The sequence below is a fragment of the Diceros bicornis genome, chromosome 24, assembly GCF_020826845.1.
Source record: "Diceros bicornis minor isolate mBicDic1 chromosome 24, mDicBic1.mat.cur, whole genome shotgun sequence".
NCBI classification, from domain to species: domain Eukaryota; kingdom Metazoa; phylum Chordata; class Mammalia; order Perissodactyla; family Rhinocerotidae; genus Diceros; species Diceros bicornis.
The window spans coordinates 40987848-41006556 of NC_080763.1; the positions used below are offsets into that span (position 1 = coordinate 40987848).

Here is an 18709-nt window from a genome sequence, read left to right on the forward strand (position 1 = left end):
TCTCCTGAATCGAATCGTGTCCCCTCCATCTGCAGCTTCCAATGCACTGTGCATCGGGAAACCAGATCCCCAAGCCTAAGAACTGTTTGTTAAACAAACCATCATGGTGGGGCTTGGGTCCAGGGGGTTGGGAAGGAAGTGCTACAAAGGCTTCCTGTGCCCTCCCCGGTGCCTGGATCTGTTCGGGGCCATCTCTCGACTCAGAGTGCATTTCGGAATTTCCAAAATCCACGCAGCCTGCTCCCCACCCCTGAGACTGTGACTGAGGAGGTGGGGGAGACGCTGGCGGTGTTTCTGAAGACGCATCCCTGGGGATCCTGACCTTCACGTTGGAGTGAGAGCCACTATTGCCTTGAATTCAACCTCTCCACAACCCAGGCACTAATTCTGCCCGGAAGTCAGAACTGAAAAATCAATTGGCCTTAGCCACATGTCACCTTTCTCCTCAGAACCTCTTCAGACAAACCCTTCTTTATTTCAGAAAAAGAAGTTCCAAACCACACAATGTTTCATAGACCAAAATAGAGATTTTTATTTCCAAACATAAAAGCAGATACATTTTTAAAAACATTAAGCAACAATAAAAGTGTCAAGCCATCTTTGAGAACACCGCTCCTTCCAACTGGGACAACAGGAAGGGATGAAAACTTCAAGATGACTTTAAAATATGGCGCCGAGAAGAAACTAGCAGGGCCCTGGCGTCCCGCCCTCCTTCCCGAGCAGGGGAGCAGGGAAGGCTCTCGGCCGGGTTTGGACTTGATATGAACCGAGATAACACACACATGTTCCAAGATGTTCATTTGGCTCCCACACTGCTTGTCTTCCCAGAAAGCTTAATTTATTACAAATGCATGTTTTATAATCACAATAATATGACGGGAGTGGTTATGGTCCCTGTGCATACTGTTTACATAATAGAACATTTTAAACAATGAAATTGATTTGCTTTTGACACCAAAACCACTCACACAGCATCTACACACACACACACACACACACACACACACACACACACACACAGACACACCCCACCATGCCATAGCCTGGCTCTCCCTGCATTCACCAGACCACTCCAGCCACATGAACAGCTGATCAGTGTCAGGTTAGTGTCACCAGGTCTTTGAAGGCAAAGATGGGGCGAGTCTGCCCCTGTGGGCTTGGCTGAGGATAGAGGGAGCGCAGGACTGTGGCAGATGCCTCCAGGTGGGGTTCTGAGGAGGTGTGGGGCCTCCCTTGGGAGGGGAGAGAAGAGAAACTAACAAATCCATCAAGCTCGCAGGCTTTGGAATGAGAGGGCCGGTCTTTTGGACTCGAAATGGAGAGAAAAAGGGCTCACTCTTCCCAAACTGGTCCTGGAAATTTGCTATTTTTCTGCTTCTGACACCTTGTGCTCAACAAATGCTGTGAACACCACTGGTTTCAAAGACACAGAGACACATAGAGCAAGAGGGACACAGGCAAATACAGGACCCATCGAGCTAGGTCCTTTTTCACAAGCAGGTTATACGCAATCCTGAGAAAAAGAGAGGTGCCACTTCCAAACCAGCCCGAGGGAGTTTCCAGATGCACAGATCTCAGGGGTCAACCGACCTTCCCCCGTGTCTGGAGAACGGCAGGGGGAAAACCTGCTGATCCCATAAAAGGCATAAGACGCTGGAACCAGGGGAAATGTCCTGGGTCCAGTATGGTCATCCTGGGGTTCCCAGAGACCACGGGGTCGTGCTGTCTGTTGTCTGGAAGCCCAGGGTTGGAAACAAGGGCTCCCCAGGTGTGCTCCTGAGTGGAGATGTGTGTATAGTACACACACACACATACACACACACGTGCACACACACCACATTCACACACAATTTCCTCTGTCCACTTCTTCCTCACCAATAAAACTTCTAGAACGTGCATGGCCACTGCCTCTGGAGAGAAAATGCCTCTTTTATTCTCCAGTGGAAGGAATCAGAGCTGCTCCACAGGCAGCGACGTCACAAAGCCGACTCTGTCCTCCACCTGCCCTGCAAGAGGTGGCCTGTTTCTGTTTCTCCAGGAGAAGGTAGGCACCCGCCTCCATCCCTTGGCATATCATCCTGGTGTTGCTAGCTCCCGATGGTGGCGGGAGCTGAAGAACTCCCTCGTGGGAGTGGGCACAGGGAGAAAACCTGCAGCCCCTACTCTGGAACATTACCCTCAACTAGCTAACCAGCTGCCAAAGCAGCAGCAGCCCGTGGCCCACAAAGGAATGAAAAACAGCTGAGGCTGAAGGAAAGTTCCATAGAGCAGTTTGGAGCCAAGTTCAAGTTCCAAATTTCCTACCCACCAACTAGCTGGTTGCTTTTAGGCAGGCTGCTAACCCTCTCTGTGCTCTGGTTTCAGCATCGAAAAACAAAACCATGACTCCATAGCACGGGCTTTTGGAAGGAGTCAGGGCCATCTTGCAGGCCCACAATTTATGTTCCCTCCCTCCGTTTTTCATCGGAACAGGGAGAGGGGCTGAGGGCCTGTGTCCTGGTTGCTGAGCTCAGACGTAAGCATTCCTTAAAGGAAGCCCAGGACACTTTGGGGAAACTGAGGTCCCTATGTATGATTACTGTCCCGTCTGGACAAGGTGTTTGGGTACCAACCTGTGAGCAGCTGTGACGTTACCATGACAACCGAAAGGCAGGCACTAGGGGATGCTGAATTGGCTGACTGTTCTTTAAGGCGGTAAGATCTGTTTTTAGATCATGAGCTTTTGTTTTTTAATTTCCTTTTAAAAACCAATTCCCCCTTTGTCTTACTTTGACAGAGAGAAGGCATTTCTCTTGTAATTGAAACCAAGGGAGAAATGATGGCTGCTTTAAGTCCTCTGAATCTGGCCCTCTGCTGGATGTGCCTGTAGGCTCTGTCAGCTGGATGATGGTAGACACCTGTGGACATGTCCATGCTCTTTCCCTTTCGAAGCCTCAGTGGTCTGCTAGAAAATGAGGGGCTGGCCTGGAAAAACTCAGAGAGCCTCTCTTTCCAGGATTTGCACCCGGGAGTAACTCAGGTCCCAGAAGAAATTAAAGCAAATATGAATTTCCTGGGCTGAATCCAAATGGAAGGTGTTAAAAAGCTGAGCCCTGGGCAGATACAGCCAGGACAGAGTGGGAGGGGCTGCTCTCCCTTCCAGCCTCTGTGATGGTGGGTAAGGTCAACGGCAAGGACTCAGTTTGGTTCGGCATCTTCTATGGCATAAACCCTTCCCCTGGTCTGTGAGCAACTTGAGTGCAGGGACTGGACTTAATTCATCCGAATCCTCCAGCACAAAGCCTGGCATGGAGAAGGGACTTAAGAATGCTTATTGCATTGGATTCAAAAGAAAAGAGGCAGAGGGCACTCCTGCCCACTCACCAGGGGAGAGAAGGCCACAGACACCACGGGCACATAGTTGGCCAGCAGGAAAGCTAGGCTAACGGGCGGTCTGTTTCTTTCTTTAAAGGCCCAGCTGGCAGGCCCCTGGCCTTTCCCCCGCCCCGCTGCCATAAACTGCGCTCCCACCATGTCCCTCTTCCCATTTCTCTTTCCCTCTCTCCCTCTGAGGGTCCTGCACAAAGCATTTCTCCAGCTGCAGCTGCTCTCTCCTCCCGACTTCTCGAGCAGGGGATCCCAAACTCTGGGATTTCATGTGCTTCCAGAAAGTACAGTGCATTTGGGGAAAACCAACAAAGAGTTGGCAGCTTTTAATTTTGTCCACTGAGGACTCTGAACACAAAACATAAACCACAAAGGAAGATACCGCTGTCCCCTCCCCACTCTCGTATCCTAAAGGCCACGGAACAGCCGATTAATAGTAAGGGTGGAAACTCAGAATACAGAGCTGTTGCTTAGATGAGAGAAAATCCTGTGGAAAGAAAACCTTGAGTGTTTGTCTTCACTCTTTTTCCAAAGACAGTGAAAGCTCTGCCACTGGGCCTTGTCCTCAGATGAAAGATTGGAACTGTGAAGGTACAGCCTGACATTCTCTCTCTCATTGTGGTAAAATACACATAACATAAAATTTACCATCTTAACCTTTTTTTTTTTCCTTTGGTGAGGAAGATTAGCCCTGAGCTAACATCTGTTGCCAATACTCCTCTTTTTGCTGAGGAAGATTGGCCCTCGGCTAACATCTGTGCCCATCTTCCTCCACTTTATACGGGACAGTGCCACAGCATGGCAGGATGAGTGGTGCAGAGGCCCGCGCTCTGGATCTGAACCCACAAACCCTAGGCTGCCGGAGCAGAGCGTGTGAACTTAACCACTACACTACCAGGCTGGCCCCTTAACCATTTTTAAGGGTACGGTTCAGTGGCATCAAGTCTGATGTCGTCTCTGGCCTTGGATCCTTGTTTGTCTGCACTCCCTCTGTCCGCTCTCTGGGCAGATCAGCTCTGAGTGCATGTCTCCACAGCCTCCGCAAGGCCTCTCAGCCTCCGGGTCTGGCCCCGGCTCTAGTCTCACGGGAGGAGATCAGATCCCCTCCTAATGCTCTGACCGTCTGCCCTCTGCTTGTCATTCTCCTTGGCCCCTGGGCTGCAAAGTGTCCCCAGCTTCCTTCCCCTGAAGCTGCCCAGGGACAAGCATCCTTAGACCCCCTGGTCCTTGCTGGGACTCCCGCCAGCTGCCTGAGGCAAAGAGGTTGTGAGAGATGGAAGTGGGTCCCATCACCCAGGACCATTTCCTCTGTACCCGGGAGGGGAGCTGAGTGTGAGCAAACACACTCACCTCTGAGAGTTTTCATGCCATTCTACAAACCACAGCTGAAGTTCCTACCCTGTGCTGGGCAGTGGGTTCCAGTGACATCAGCCACGCCCCGGGACCTCACAGGAGGACAGAGAGGCGCTCAGCTCCCAGCTGGGCAGAGAGTCCCGCTCCCCTGAGCATGTGAAGTGACTGGCGTGAAGAGGATCGCAGACGACCCTCGTGACTGAGCTACTGGTGGTGACTCTTCCAGAGCTGAGAGCCAGCCCCGCAGGGAAGTTGACGTGGAGCCTCAGCCCGGCCCCACCTCGCAGAGCAGAGGGCAGAGCTGCTGGCTCACTGAAACCCATCCCAGAGGCCACAGAGGCTGCACCCTGCAGAACCAGCTGGAAGCCCTCTCCTCCAGCATGGGCCAGACAAACCTGGGTTCAAATCCCACTTCTGCATGGACAAGTGTCTTTATATCTTTAAGCCTCGGCTTTCTCATGTTAGAAATGGAGGTAAAGTTAATACAAACTCTGAGAGTTGTGGGAATCAAATAAAATATGGCTTGTGGAGCACCCCCCCAAGGGGCCAGGTACCCGCAAGCACCAAATGGAAGGCACTGTTTCTGGTACCATCACCCCTCCACCCCTGCTGCCGGGCACCTTCGGGAGTCCCCTGGCCTCCTCCGCTGTCCACACCCGCCCATCCCACCACCGCCATCTTTCCGTTATAAACACCCTCTGGGTCCGGCACGTGCCTTTCTGCACTCAGAGATCAGACTAAGAAAAAAGGGCGGGGAGAGGGAGACAGCTGGGGAGGGTACCCAGCAGCCTCGATGTGCTCACTTGTGTTTCTCTCTCCACCTCCTTCCTCCCCTTCTTCTTTCTCTCCCTCTCTCTCTCACCTAGACAGACAGACAGACAGCCAGATACACAAACACACACGGAGCTGGGCTCACAGTGATATTCACATTTCTTACCACCCCTCTCACTCTGGGGACAGAGGAAAAATAAACACACGCTGGTCCCACCGCGACGCCTTGCTCAAGTGGCACTTTAAAGCTCTTTGTGGTTGGTACTCAGGAAGCTAGAAAGTCATAAAAATCATAATTGTCTGCACCCACTTTATGCAAGAGAGATTACACTTGAAAAGCACCAGTACATGGGTTGTTATATCGTATTACAACTGTATTTATATGAAAGTAATGAAAATATCAGTTCTTTTAAAAAAAAAAACAAAACCGTTATGCAAACAAGCAGAGTCTATGACATCATTACCAAAGTTTAAAAAATAGAGAGACATTCCCACCAGCCAGCCCACATACTGCGGCTTCTCCCTCCCTACCATGTAGGACATGTGACACAATGCCTTTCATCTTGAAGGGCTTTTTCTCTTTAATTTGAAGTTACTGAAATGGGGGGATCGTGCTGTAGGGAGCAGGGCTCCGCCTGGGGGCAGTGGTGACCAAGTTGGCTCAGGCCTTGCTGCTGCTCGCTGTGCGGCCGTGGGTAAGCTACTTACCCTCTCTGGGCCTCAGCCTTCTCATCTGTGACGTGGGAGCATGGGAATGGAGATGTTCAAAGGCCCCTGTCACAGCTCTGACCTTCTAGGGCTGGACCAACACTACCCAGTGAACATCAGGGCCTGGCTGCCTGGGCCTGAGGTCTTGGTTCATGCAGCCCCTGATTTTCCAGGAAAGTGGTCACCTGTGGAGAACGGCCTTGTGACTTAGTTCCTAAACGTCTGGAGAAAAGTGTGCTTTCTGAGTCAGCGCCTAGAGCTTTCCTGGGCAACACTGTTTTCCTGCCCAGCGAATGCCCAGCTCCTCCTAGTTGCAGGGAGGCCTGGGTCCCCGCGGTGAGAGCTGCACTGAGGCTGGGCCTGAGGCTAGAAAGGAGGGGTGTGCGAGAGGGCAGGGGGGAGGGCCATGGTGCTCTGAGTCTCAGTGTCGCCTCTGTTTAAAGGGCCTTTCTGGGTCTGTAACACTTTATGATTCCAAAACCCTGAGGATCCCCTCTTGGTCTCCTATTTGTAGCTCAACGGAGAAAATCAATTTGTAAAGAGTGGGCTCTAAGCATTTTTTAAAAAAGGAAAACTTAGTGTTGATTTAGGGAAAACAGGATCCAGTTATAAAGCACTCAGGAACCACTCCAGAACTCCCTGGGGAGGAAGTCAGCCTGACCCCTTCCCAGGTGGTGCCTGGAGCCCAGGTGCCTAGCCCTGGCCGGAGAGGACCTGGTTTTGGGCACCTGGACCCTGGCTCCCTTGTAGGGGCACGTGTGGGACATTCTTGGCCAGAGGACCTGCCTCTCTCCAAAGTCCGTTCTGGGAGGAGGGAGAGCCCTTCAGACAGGCAGAGCACCAAGGCTGATCGCTCAGCTCTGTCTTGGACCCTCGATCGCTGGTCCCTGATGCGGCAGATGCTCCACTGCTCCTTCAGCTCGAGTTACAGACGACGAAAACCTCAGCTCAGAACGACAGAGGTCACACATCTCCCCGGTGCTGGCAGGTGGGTGCTGCACACAGGCGTGTTCACCGTTCTGCAAGGAGATCTTAACAATCCGGTCTCCCTCCCGCCCCTTCTCCCCGAACAGAACTCACAGAACATGATCTCACCGTTTCTGAAGACGAGGTGGCGAGACCGCAGACATTTCATCATGGGTCTGTGCTACCAGGGGATCCTGCACACGACACCCCGACTCTGCTGTGTTTTGCTAGTTCTTTCCGGGTCTGCTCTTTGCAGTTCTTCTTTTCCTCCCTCCATATCACTCTGTCAGTTGTCACTGTTCACTGCTGTCACTGGGCTGCCTTTGATCATCACCGTCTCTGCTCCTAACCCAATCATCTAATCTGCTGTCGTTTTAAAAACCAGACAAACGTGTGTGTTCTCACTGTGCCCAAAGCAAGAGTCACTGGGCTCTGAGCGAGGGCCTGCGTTGCTGTCTATGTTGACAGCTCAGAGACCTTTTACTAATATCCGGGTTTGGGGGTTGGCTTCTGGATAAGAGGTTGCATAAAAGCGATATGTTATTGTTCCTGCTTTCCAGGGCTGACGGCAGACCAAGGCCAAAATGCCACAAAATCCCATTGGACAAGTGAACTGCTGGGAATTTTCCCAACTAGAAATAGAGGTCATATATGACACTAGAGACACTGAGCGTTTACATACAGAGCATATAAAGATTCTATACATTATTCCCTGGTCAGACATAGTAGGCATTTAGTATAAATAGACGAAGACAACACTGTATAAAAAGGAGGTTTGTGCTGGGAACACTGGTACAGCATGTCCACTGCCGCAGCGCTGGCCTGCCCCTGCTTCCAGTTTCCCCGGTGCCCTCCGGAGGAGCCCTGGGGCCGAGGGAAGGTTGGAGAAGAAAGTCACCTGGGTGCTCCCGGCGGGCTAGGTGGGCGGGGGACCGTCGTGGCGGAGCATGAGCGTGAAGGAGCGGGCCAAGTTGTTGGCCAGGGAGCAGCTGCGGTTCTCCTCCCCGACGGGCAGCAGAAAGAGCAGCAGCAGGGAGAGCAGCAGCAGCAGCTGCAGGGGGAGCGCCACGCAGCACACCTTCCGGGAGAGGGGGCCGAGTCCTCGCCACCGCCGGCTCTGCGGGACCAGAGCAGGAGCTGTGAGTGGGCTCAGGGGCTCCCAGAGGGAGGGGAGGGTGAGACAACCCCAGAAACAGCAGCAGCTCGGGGCCGACTTTCTGACCGTCCAGGTCTCAGTTTTCCCGTCTGTGAAGTGGGGCTAATGTGAGTTTCGCCAGAAACAAAGATCTCTGTAGTTTCCTCAAACCATTCAAGGCATGAGAGGAAGAAAAAATATAAAGTTACAGGCTCTGCCAGTGATGACATAAATCTGCCTGGTGTATAAGAGTCCTGGGTGTGAATCTTGAGAAGGTCACTCAACTTCTCTAAACATCAAATCTCTCATCTATCGATAGGGGTTAATAGGGGTACCTCCCTGACAGAGTGGTGGTGAGGATCAAGTGAGACAGAGCCTGGCACATAGTAGGTACTCAAAGCTGCTGCTAATATGATTATGCATCATTAATATCATCACCATCTAAATCATGGTCCTCACCACCACCACTATCATCTTCATCTTCATCACCACCACCACCACCCCGTTCATCATGTTCTCCATCATTTTCTCCTCCTCTTCCTCCTTCTTCATCATCAACACCATCAATATCACCTGAAAGTCCGTCTCACAAGTCCAAACACCTAATGGAATTCTCTGCTACAATGTCCATGAAAGTGGCCAAAGGACGTTTTCCAAATTCTAGAGGGACTGGCTGGTTGTGGCTTCATGAGAGTGCAGGGCCGAGAGCTGGCCCCTCGCCTGAGGCCCCCGCAGGCAAGATGCAGAATGGCGCAGGGCAGGGCCCAGCTCTTAGGAACCTGGCTGACCAGGTTCCAACACAGATCCTGCCACACTCTAGCTATGTGACCTTGGGAAAGTCAATGACCTCTCTGAGTATGTGTTTCCTTCTCTGCAAAATGGTCATAAAACACCTACCCCCATTTGCCGAGTTGTTGTGGACTCAAAGCAAAGTTTATTTATACACCAATTGAAAAGTAAACCAGCTCTTATTAGTAGCAGTCTTATTGTAAAATATATCTGCTGGCTCCCTGAAGAACCAAAGGTTCCCCCTCCAGGGCACCAAAAGTTACATTCAAGTGATGATGATGAGGATGGTGGTGGCAGTGATGATGGTGGTGCTTATGATGACAGTGATGATGATGATGATGATGTTAGTAGGGATGATGATGATGGTACAGGGATGATGATGATGGTATGGGGATGATGATGTGGTAGTGGGGGTGATGATGACAGTATGGTGATGATGATGATGATGTTAGTAGGGATGACGATGACAGTACGGGGATGATGATGATGGTATGGGGATGATGATGTGGTAGTGGGGGTGATGATGACAGTATGGGGATGATGATGACCACAATGATGATGTTAGTGGAAATGATGATGGTATGGGGATGATGATGATGATGGTATGGGGACGATGATGATGATGGTACAGGGATGATGACAATGGTATGGGGATGATGCTGTGGTAGTGGGGATGATGATGTGGTACTGGGGATGATGATGACAGTATGGGGATGATGATGACCACGATGATGATGTTAGTGGGGATGATGATGATGATGATGATGGTGATGATAGTGGTGATGGTGATGATGGTGATGATGGTGGTGGGGATGATGGTGATGAGGAAGCATTGATAAATGCAGGTGTTCCTGGGAGGTTCTAACCTGTGCACTTCTGTCTCTCTACCTTTCATACTTGAGTCATCCCAACCACTCTCCTGCCCCAACTATCTCTTCCATGTTGATAACACTTGACCCTATGCCTCCAGCCTCAAACATTCTCATCACCAAAGTCCTTAGACACTGATTTTGTAAAAACAGACTTCTTCAAACCCACACAACGGAGAAGCACTGCTGGCTGCATTTTTTTCAGCAGTGACGTCAAGAGTGGGAGTGATGTCATTTAAGCAGCCAAATGAACTTAAGTCTGCAGGGGAGATGGCTCTCTCCACAGCTGTTGGGCCAGGTCAGACCTGCCCAGCGCGTGCTCCTGCCCACCTGCCCAATTCACATGGGGCTGCCTCACTCTGTGGGGGCTCTAACTCGACTCTTTGACATTTCATGCTGACTTTGCCTGATTCCAGATCTTCAGCCCAGCCCATCCAGAAGGAGGAGAGGGCGAGACAACATGTTGTAGGCCTCTCCCAGCCTGGGTTTACACCACAACTAAAAACCTGTAATTAATGGTCTCTCAAATGGAGACTCTGTTTACAAGTGTCCTATTTCTGTTTGCTCCTCCATTCTCAGAGCTCCCACTTTGCTTACTGAAGTGAGGAGCTGTGCTTTGGCCATGGTCCTCGGAGCGAAACATCCCTGAGGGTCCAAAGTGTGTTTGCATTTACCCGTGTTGACAAGGGGTGGTCTTGTTCAACGGACTCTTGCTGCCTGCCCAGTGGCTGTTCACTGAGAGCTCACATCTTCCCTTTCAGGGACCTGAATTCTAAAGTGCTCTTTCAAATAAAAGACACATTTTAATGTGATTCTCAAATGCTTAGAAAACAAACACACACACGCACACACACACACACGCATAGGTATGAACTAGCTTCTAAGAAGCCAACAAAGAAATTGACAATCTCAGCTCTTCCTAGATCTGGGAGCCTCTCTGTGCCTCAGTTTCCCCAGAGAAAGTACTACCTGTGTTCTACCCAGTTAGAACTATCTGAAGAGAGTACGGGCTTCCTCAGAAAGTGATAAGCTCCCCATCCCTTAGCGTATAGAAGCAGAGGGTCAATAGCACGTGGTTGTGGGGAGGCAACAGGAGATGTTGTGTAGGGTAATTAAAAGCTTGATAGAGGCTCTGACCAAGAGTCCTTCAAGACCTCACATGAACCTGAGACTCTAGAGATTTGAGGGATTCAGGCAAGATGAGTTTATCCTAGTAAATGTGACCCAATCTTCTGCCACTGATGAAAGGGGATGTAGGGGAAAAGAAAAGTTTTGGAGTTTGTGTTCTAGCCCTGATTCTATCACTTTCTAGCTGTGTGACCTACAACAGGTCACTTAGCCTCTCTGAGCCTCAATTCCTTCATCTGTTGGGGAAAAGGGGGAATGATCCCTGCCTACCAAAGTTATAAGGATAAATGAGGTAATGTACACTATGTTTAACATGCATAGTTGCTGCTCAATAAATGCTCATTCCCTTCCCCCTCTATCTGATGGATACTGGGACAGATGGGCAGCTCTGACTAGCCCCCGGAGCTTCCCCCTCCACCCAGATGCCAGGGATCAGGCACGGTCAACCTGCCCAGCCCCATCAGAGAGAAAAGCACTGCTCTCCTTAAATGCCATCTCTTGGCCTCTTAAAGACCCTCACAGCCTCCTGCCTCAGGGCCTTTGCATAGGCTATCCCTGCTGTCTGGAATACTCATTTCCCTCCTCTCTCCAATGCACCTGGTTAGCTCCTACTGATTACTCTAATCTTAGCTTGTGAGTTGCTTCCTCAGGGAGACCTTCCCTGCCTCTGGACCAAAAAAACCCCATTACACATTCTCAAGGCATCTTTCCTCTGGATTACTGATTAAAGTCTGTGTTCCAAGGAGTCAGGGTCCACATAATTTGGTTCATTGCTCTATCCCCAGCAGTGCTCAATACATATTTGCTGAATGAGTGAAATAACGAATAAAAGGCTCCTCCCCTTCCTGTGCATCTGGCCGTCTGCTCCTCCCTCGGTGCCCGTGGTGTGACCACGCAGTCACTCGCTGACCGCCGTCTGTGAGCTGTTCTCACTGACCCGATGGCTCCCCCGGAACATCCGGTCTCCACTCATTAATGAACGCACGGAGCACGCACCCTAAGTCCCTGTGCTCAGCTCTCCTCGTCACTCATGGCTTCCTGAGCTCCGCACAGCTCCCACAGCGCTGCGAGGCTGGCTTCCCCACGCCCCTTTCTCAGGGGGAGAAACCGAGCCTGTGGGAAAGGAAGCAGCCCAAGGTCACAGTCAGGCTCGAATCGCCAGCGTCGCTCCACAGCCCAGGCTCTGGCCACCATCCTACACGGCGTTTCTTGTAAGAAACAGCTGAACAGCAACAATGACAAAAGTCACCCTGGGCCTCTGCTCTCATTCAGCCCAGCCCTGTTGACGCTGGTCCCGCCCTGACCCAGGGCCTGCATGGAAGCCACGCTGCTCCCCACTGGGGCTTTCAGGGGCTTCCCAGAGGCTTGTTGGGCCTCATTCTCCACCACAAAGATGCTTCCAGGCCATCACCGAGAGCTCAAGGTGCGGGGCAGGGGCTGGCTTTTCTTTGGCAATTCAAGATGAGCCAGCCCCGGCGCCCCTCACTAAACTTTCACGTAGCAACTTGTTCAGGCCCTGAAGGTCTGTCTGAGACTGTCGAGCCACGCGCCGGCTGGCTTCCTCTCCCTGGGTTTCCTCTAGGATCCCCAGAAGGGGGCTGAGTCTGGGGCCCACCGCATTTCTCCGACTGCTCCACGGAGTCTTAGGGCGTCCAGGGTTCCCAGGGCTGGGCCCTGCCCACAATGTCTTGGACATCTTCTTCACTAAGTTCTCAGGGCTAAAGCACTGATTATAGCCCAAGATTCACTTCCCATGAGGGCTCAGAGGCTCTGGAGAGTTCCCTCCCAGGGATAGGATGGCAGCGGCTGGGGAGGGCTGGGTTCATTTTGTCTCCTCACTGGGGTGGCTCTGCACACGATGGCCAAGCCACAGAACTGTATTTTTCCAGAATGCTGGGTTGGTTTTGGAGGGGACAGGAATGAGACAATGTGAGCTGGCCTTTGGGAGGTGGTCTAGTTAATTGGTGGGAAGTACCTCTGGATGAAAGGATCAGAGGGAGGGGTGATCTTGTCAGCAAGGACGGAGCCTCATTCAGGACCAGATGTATGGGCGTAAGGTTGCCTTCCCTCCTCTCCCTGTCCCTTTCCTTCCCTCATCTTTCCTCATCTGAGATTCATCCATGATCAGGCTCTTCTGGGCCTAGGACTAGCACCAAGGTGGGTGAGGGTCTAGGATGACCCAGAGGCATCCAGCTTGGGAAAGTGGGTGGTCATGATGCTTTTCACTGCCATGGAGACCAGAGTTTGGTTGGCTGTGGGGAATACAGTAAGGTCAGCTTTAGACATGCTGAGTCCGAGGGGCCTGTGGGACTCCCAAGTAGACGTCTAGCAGGTGGTTGGGCCTTTGGGACTGAAGCTAGGAGAGACCCAGATTGGAGATGGACCAGAGAGAGTGAGAGGTTTAGAGTCAGCAAATGAAAACACGCCAGGGATAGAGTGAGCCTGAGAGGGAAAGAGGCCTGGGAGGACCCTGAGGATACAACCATTTAAGAAAGAGGCACTGTATTTCCAGTGTCACTAAGCAACGCCCCACAGATTACTTATTAATTACAAAAGAAATGAGAGCAGCTTTACGGGGAGAAATCCAGCAGTCACCACCCTACTCACACGGTCAGAGTTAGCATCACCAATGTGGGCATATTGACGTTGGGTGTCTCCCAGTAAGATGCACTACGAACACAGCATCACAGTTCCAACCCCGAGGATCATCAGGGAGACCCACCTTCAGGGACATTCTATACAATATTGGGCCTATACTCCGGAAGGTCACCGTCAAGAAAAACTGAGGAATAGTTCCAGCTTAGAAGAAACTAGAGATGTGACAACTGAATGCAACGTGTGATCCTGGATTGGATCCTGGACTGAGAAAAAAAAAATCTATAAAAAAGACTGTAAGTGGTATATTAATACAACGGAATATTATTCTGTGATAAAAAGAAATGAGCTATCAAGCCATAGAAAGACATGGAAGAAACTTAAATGCATATTGCTAAGTGAAAGATGACAATATGAGAAGGCTGCACACTGTAGGATTCCAACTACATGACATTCTGGAAAAGGCAAAGCTATAGAGACAGTCAAAAGTCAGTGGTTGCCAGGGCTTGGGGGGAGAGGGAGGGATGAACAGGTGGAGCACAGGGGATTTTAGGGCAGTGAAACTGTTCTATAAGATACTGTAACGGTGGACACATGTCATTATACATTTGTCAAAACCCATAGAATGTACAACCCCAGGAGTAAACCCTAATGTAAACTATAGACTTTAGTTAATAATGATGTATCAATATCACTTCAGCAGTTATAACCAATATACCATGCTAATGCAAGATGTTAATAATAGAGGAAACTGGGAGAGTGTGGAGAGGGGAGAGAGTTATATGGGAACTCCGTATGTTCTGCTTAATTTTTTCTGTAAACCTAAAACTGCTCCAAAAAAATAGTCTATTAATTCTTTTTAAAGACTATTGAGATAGCTTTAAATTTTTAAATATGGACTATGGATTAAATAACAGTATTTCATCAACACTGACTTTTATCCACACCAATTCTGATGACTGGAAAAAACAAAACAAAGAGAGAGGCCCCCACGGTAGAGTCTGAGAAGGGCAGCCAGAGTAGTTGTGGGCAGGGAACCCGGTCATCAGCCCCAAGGCCGCCCACAGGTGAAGCAGATGAGGACAGAAATATGTTTACTGGGCTTAGTGAAGAGGGAGCTACTGGTTACCTCACTGCGATGAATTTTAGAGAAATTGGGGGCGCGGAAGGCAGGTGGGCTGAGAAATAGAAGGATGAAGAAACAGAAAGAACAGATGTAGATTACACTTCTCTGGATTTCAATAGTCAAAGACAACTTTCAAAAACTTGACGTCCCAAGTGTTAGCACTGACTCTTTCATAAATCAGTGATGGCCAGTCACTTCTGGGCTCCGAAGATGGATGGACAGACAGGGCCCCAGGGATGACGTAGCACGTGGTTTGAGGCCTGTCCCCAGCTCTCTCCTTTCGAAGGTCAGAGACAGGATGGCCCCAGCAAAGCCCAGGCCCTTGACCAAGGAAGAACCAGATTTGACTGGCCCCCAAAGTTGCCCAATGAATCACAGGAAGATAAAGTTAAGCTACGTTCCCTCTGCCCCCACCCTGATCAGGCCGATTGCCACTAATGGAGAAGGGGCCAAGAGGCCACTCTCCTCCCGCTAAAAAGAAGGTGATTGTGAGCATCAAAGACCAGCACAGTGTTCCACACAGCAGAACTAGCCCAGTGCCTAACACACAGTAGGGATTTTTTTTTTTTAACTCATAGGTATGAGAGAAAGTTATTATCTAACATGGAAAACTCGCTAATGCTTTCCGAGACTTGGTATTACAGTATTTTGTCTGATCTAAGACACTGATTGTAAGGTGCACCGTTATTTTACACACCACTAAGAAAGAAAAACACCAAGATGGAGCGTCTGATAGGAGGCTCCACATAAAGCTGGGGCACCACAGGGCTGCACCTTCAATGGAAACGAGGAAAAATCCTGCCTCCCAGAAAAGGGAAGCAGGGAAATCCAAGGTCTTATCTTGGCACTGGGTGAAGGGTGGGAAACAACTCTTCCCCGAGGATCTGAACCACAGGCTCGAGCTCCCGGAGGTTGGTCGCCCGAATTTACACAGTCAGTGTGGTCCAAAGGAAAACAAAATACAACACAACCCGCGAGCAGAGCATTTTAATTTAGAGAAATCTCAGGTGGATAGTGCCCTGGGTGGTGGAAGGAAGCAAACCCAAACCCTCGCCGGAAGAACTAGATTGTAATAAGACACCGAAATTCCGGAGACGTGAAAGGATCAAAAATTATGAGTCGTGAAACCAATGAAATACGGTCCCAGTAAATAAGATGCCACTCCCGGGTCGCTCAACCTCAGGATCTACACCCCGGAGGCCACAGCATGTAATGCACGGGAGGGGTTTGTTCTTCACTCCTGCAAACCGGCACTCTGGCCCTGCCCTCGTTTACCCAGGCAAACAGAAGCATTTGCAAATCTGTTCTCCAACTCAAAGTTGGTCTCAGGTGGGACCACACCGCTTTCCGGGGCCAGCTCAGGAATTTAGTCGACTCATGGCCCAGTGCAACTTGAAGAGCAATTACTGTTCATGTGTCTGGATGCCGCAGGCAAACATATCCGGTGGCACTGAGCTGGCAAGTGTGTAGGCAGCTGCAAATTTAATAAATCTTAATTATTCTGTTTATACAAACAAGCAGGCTGAAGCCATCGACGTAGCTGGAGCTTGCAATGACTTGGTGCACAGAGAGAAAAAAAGTCTAGAGAACCAACTGCTCATAAATAATTAGCTTTAGGGCAGGTTTTTTTTCCTTCCCTTGGACTAAAAATAATACATGGAATGTTTTTAAGTTGGCAAGATTACAGCCTCTGAAGACAGCATCTATTTTCTACCTGTCAGGCCCGCGTGTGTGTGTGCATACGTGCAGGTGTGTGCAGACCCCTACACGCTCACACACACACCCCAACCAGCAAAAACACCACCAGAACCAGACCGGAGGGAGGAGTCCCCTCCCCAGAAGTGTCACTGCTCCCTTTGTTCTCAGGAAGAGAAGCAGGGACAGTGTCTGCAGAAGTCTCCAGGGTCTTCATTTACGTGGCAATTGAGAACCCACTATGTGCTGGTTGTTACAAGAACTTTGCCCACCATTAGCACGGTGGACCCTCATTCTATTCATTGGAAAAGTGCGCCTAAGTGACCTGCCAATGGTCACGCACCCTGATGGCAGAGCCCTGATTAGAATCCAGACGGTAACGCAGTGGTTCTCAAAGTGTGGTCCCCAGGCCAGCAGCATCTGCATCACCAGAGAACTTGGCAGAAAAGCAGATTCTTGGGCCACCTGGACCTAATGAATCAGAAACTCTCGGGGTAGGGCACAGAAATCTGTCCTTAAACAAGCTGTCATATAAATGAGCCTGAGATGGCCTCTGTGTATTTGTCTCCAGGTTGTTGACTTCTTCACAATGGACTGAGACCCATGAGCTCAAAAGCCAGCCAGCACCAAACTCAAATGTTCACACATCCAATTGTTTTCAGCAGAGCCTGAATAAGCAGACTTTTTGGCCATTTAGAGCCTGCCTGCTTCGCATACTCCACAAAACTGTGCCCAACATCTGCCAGCCATAGACAAGATAAACCCTGAGGCTGTCAAGACCCCACGCCACTGCCGCCCTTCAGAGCTCTCTGACCAGAGACCCACCACTGTCACTGAGTGCCACCAGCTAGACTCTCCCATCATCCTCTCCACCCAGCCAGGATGCAGTCTACCAGGGCAGGTCTTTGCTCTTGTGTTCACTGATCTATCCCAAGGGCCTGAAACAGTGCTTAGCACAAAGTCAGCACTCAGGAATTACTTGTGAAATGAATAAATGGACGAAGAGACAGCATATAGACACAGGGCTGTGAACACCCACATTAACCCGATTACAGGCTGCCCAGAACCTGAGCCTGTGCTGGGGGGCTGGTGTCAGCCAGCCAAGTGCCCCCCTACTCAAAAACATTTAGTGAGTGCTCACCATGTGCTAGGCACCAGGGGCCGCAGACATGACAGCCCATGGACTCTGACCTGGCAGCTGCATAGACGGGGGCTCCCAACCAGTGAGGGGCTTCAAGTGCGGGAGCTAGAGGCAGCCTGGACACCTGGCCCTCGCCCCCACGTCCCACCAGGAGTCACCAGGATGGACTGGGTGGGCCACCCTGCCCTCCCTGATGCTCTTCCTTATTTCACGAGGAGGCTCTCTGTTATTCTCCATCAGAGCTCTAGGCTCTCTGAAGAACTACTACAAACAACAGTCCACACGATCCTCACAATTGGTTCATGAAGTAAATAAAGTCGGCATTGATGTTCCATTTTACAGATGGGGAAAGTAACTCCCAAGAGGCAAAGCAACTTGCCCAAGGCCACAACGCTGGCTGAGGCTGGGCCCAGAGCACAGCGGTGGTCTTGTGACTGCCCCGCCCAGTCCAGGGGACACCACTCTCCTGAGGATGGGAGACATGAACACCAGCTGGAGATCAAGGAGAAATCCTGCTGTGCCAAGCACCTAGAAACAGATTCCACGGCACAAGGGTTCACTCGTTATGAGCCAACATTTGGCAGGAAAACAGGTGTGTTCTCTTGAACAGGTGGCACTGGGGACATCCATTTACACTGGGCTTCTCCAGAAGCGAGGAGACTCACCAGGCCCCAGGGATGCTTTCTCCAAGGCACAGCGTGGAAGGTTAAGACGTGGGCTTTGCAGTCAGAGGCCAGAGACACTCAGGAGCCACATGTCTTCACTGAAAAGAATGGCCAATCTCGCCATTTCTCAGTTACCTCAGGCTTAAACTGGAGGGAATAATGCCTCGTGGGTGTCAACGGGACAGCTAAGTGAAATGCCCTAATCATCACCGTGTCAGTTCCTGGCACACAGCCGACAGTCAACACATAGCATCTAGAGTAATAATAATTATTACTCATTATTACTATTATTGCGGCTGTTATTGTTACTGCTTTGCCCTGCAAGCACCAAGGAAGTGGCTCTAAGCACATCTCAGTGGGCATAAGTGGAAACACCTGCCTGGTAGAACATGAAGGCACAAC

General features: G+C 50.6%; 1 protein-coding gene across 2 annotated transcripts in view; it reads right to left on the reverse strand.

The window, feature by feature from the left end:
* Nucleotides 1–507: 507 nt before the first annotated feature.
* SYNE3 (spectrin repeat containing nuclear envelope family member 3) overlaps nucleotides 508–18709 on the reverse strand; it is a 99357-nt gene continuing 81155 nt past the window's right edge. For both annotated transcript variants that reach the window (XM_058567646.1, XM_058567645.1), the window contains exon 18: nucleotides 508–8281. In XM_058567646.1, coding sequence (XP_058423629.1) covers nucleotides 8081–8281 — 201 coding nt within the window. In that variant the 3' untranslated portion in view covers nucleotides 508–8080. The remainder of the gene's footprint in view (nucleotides 8282–18709) is intronic.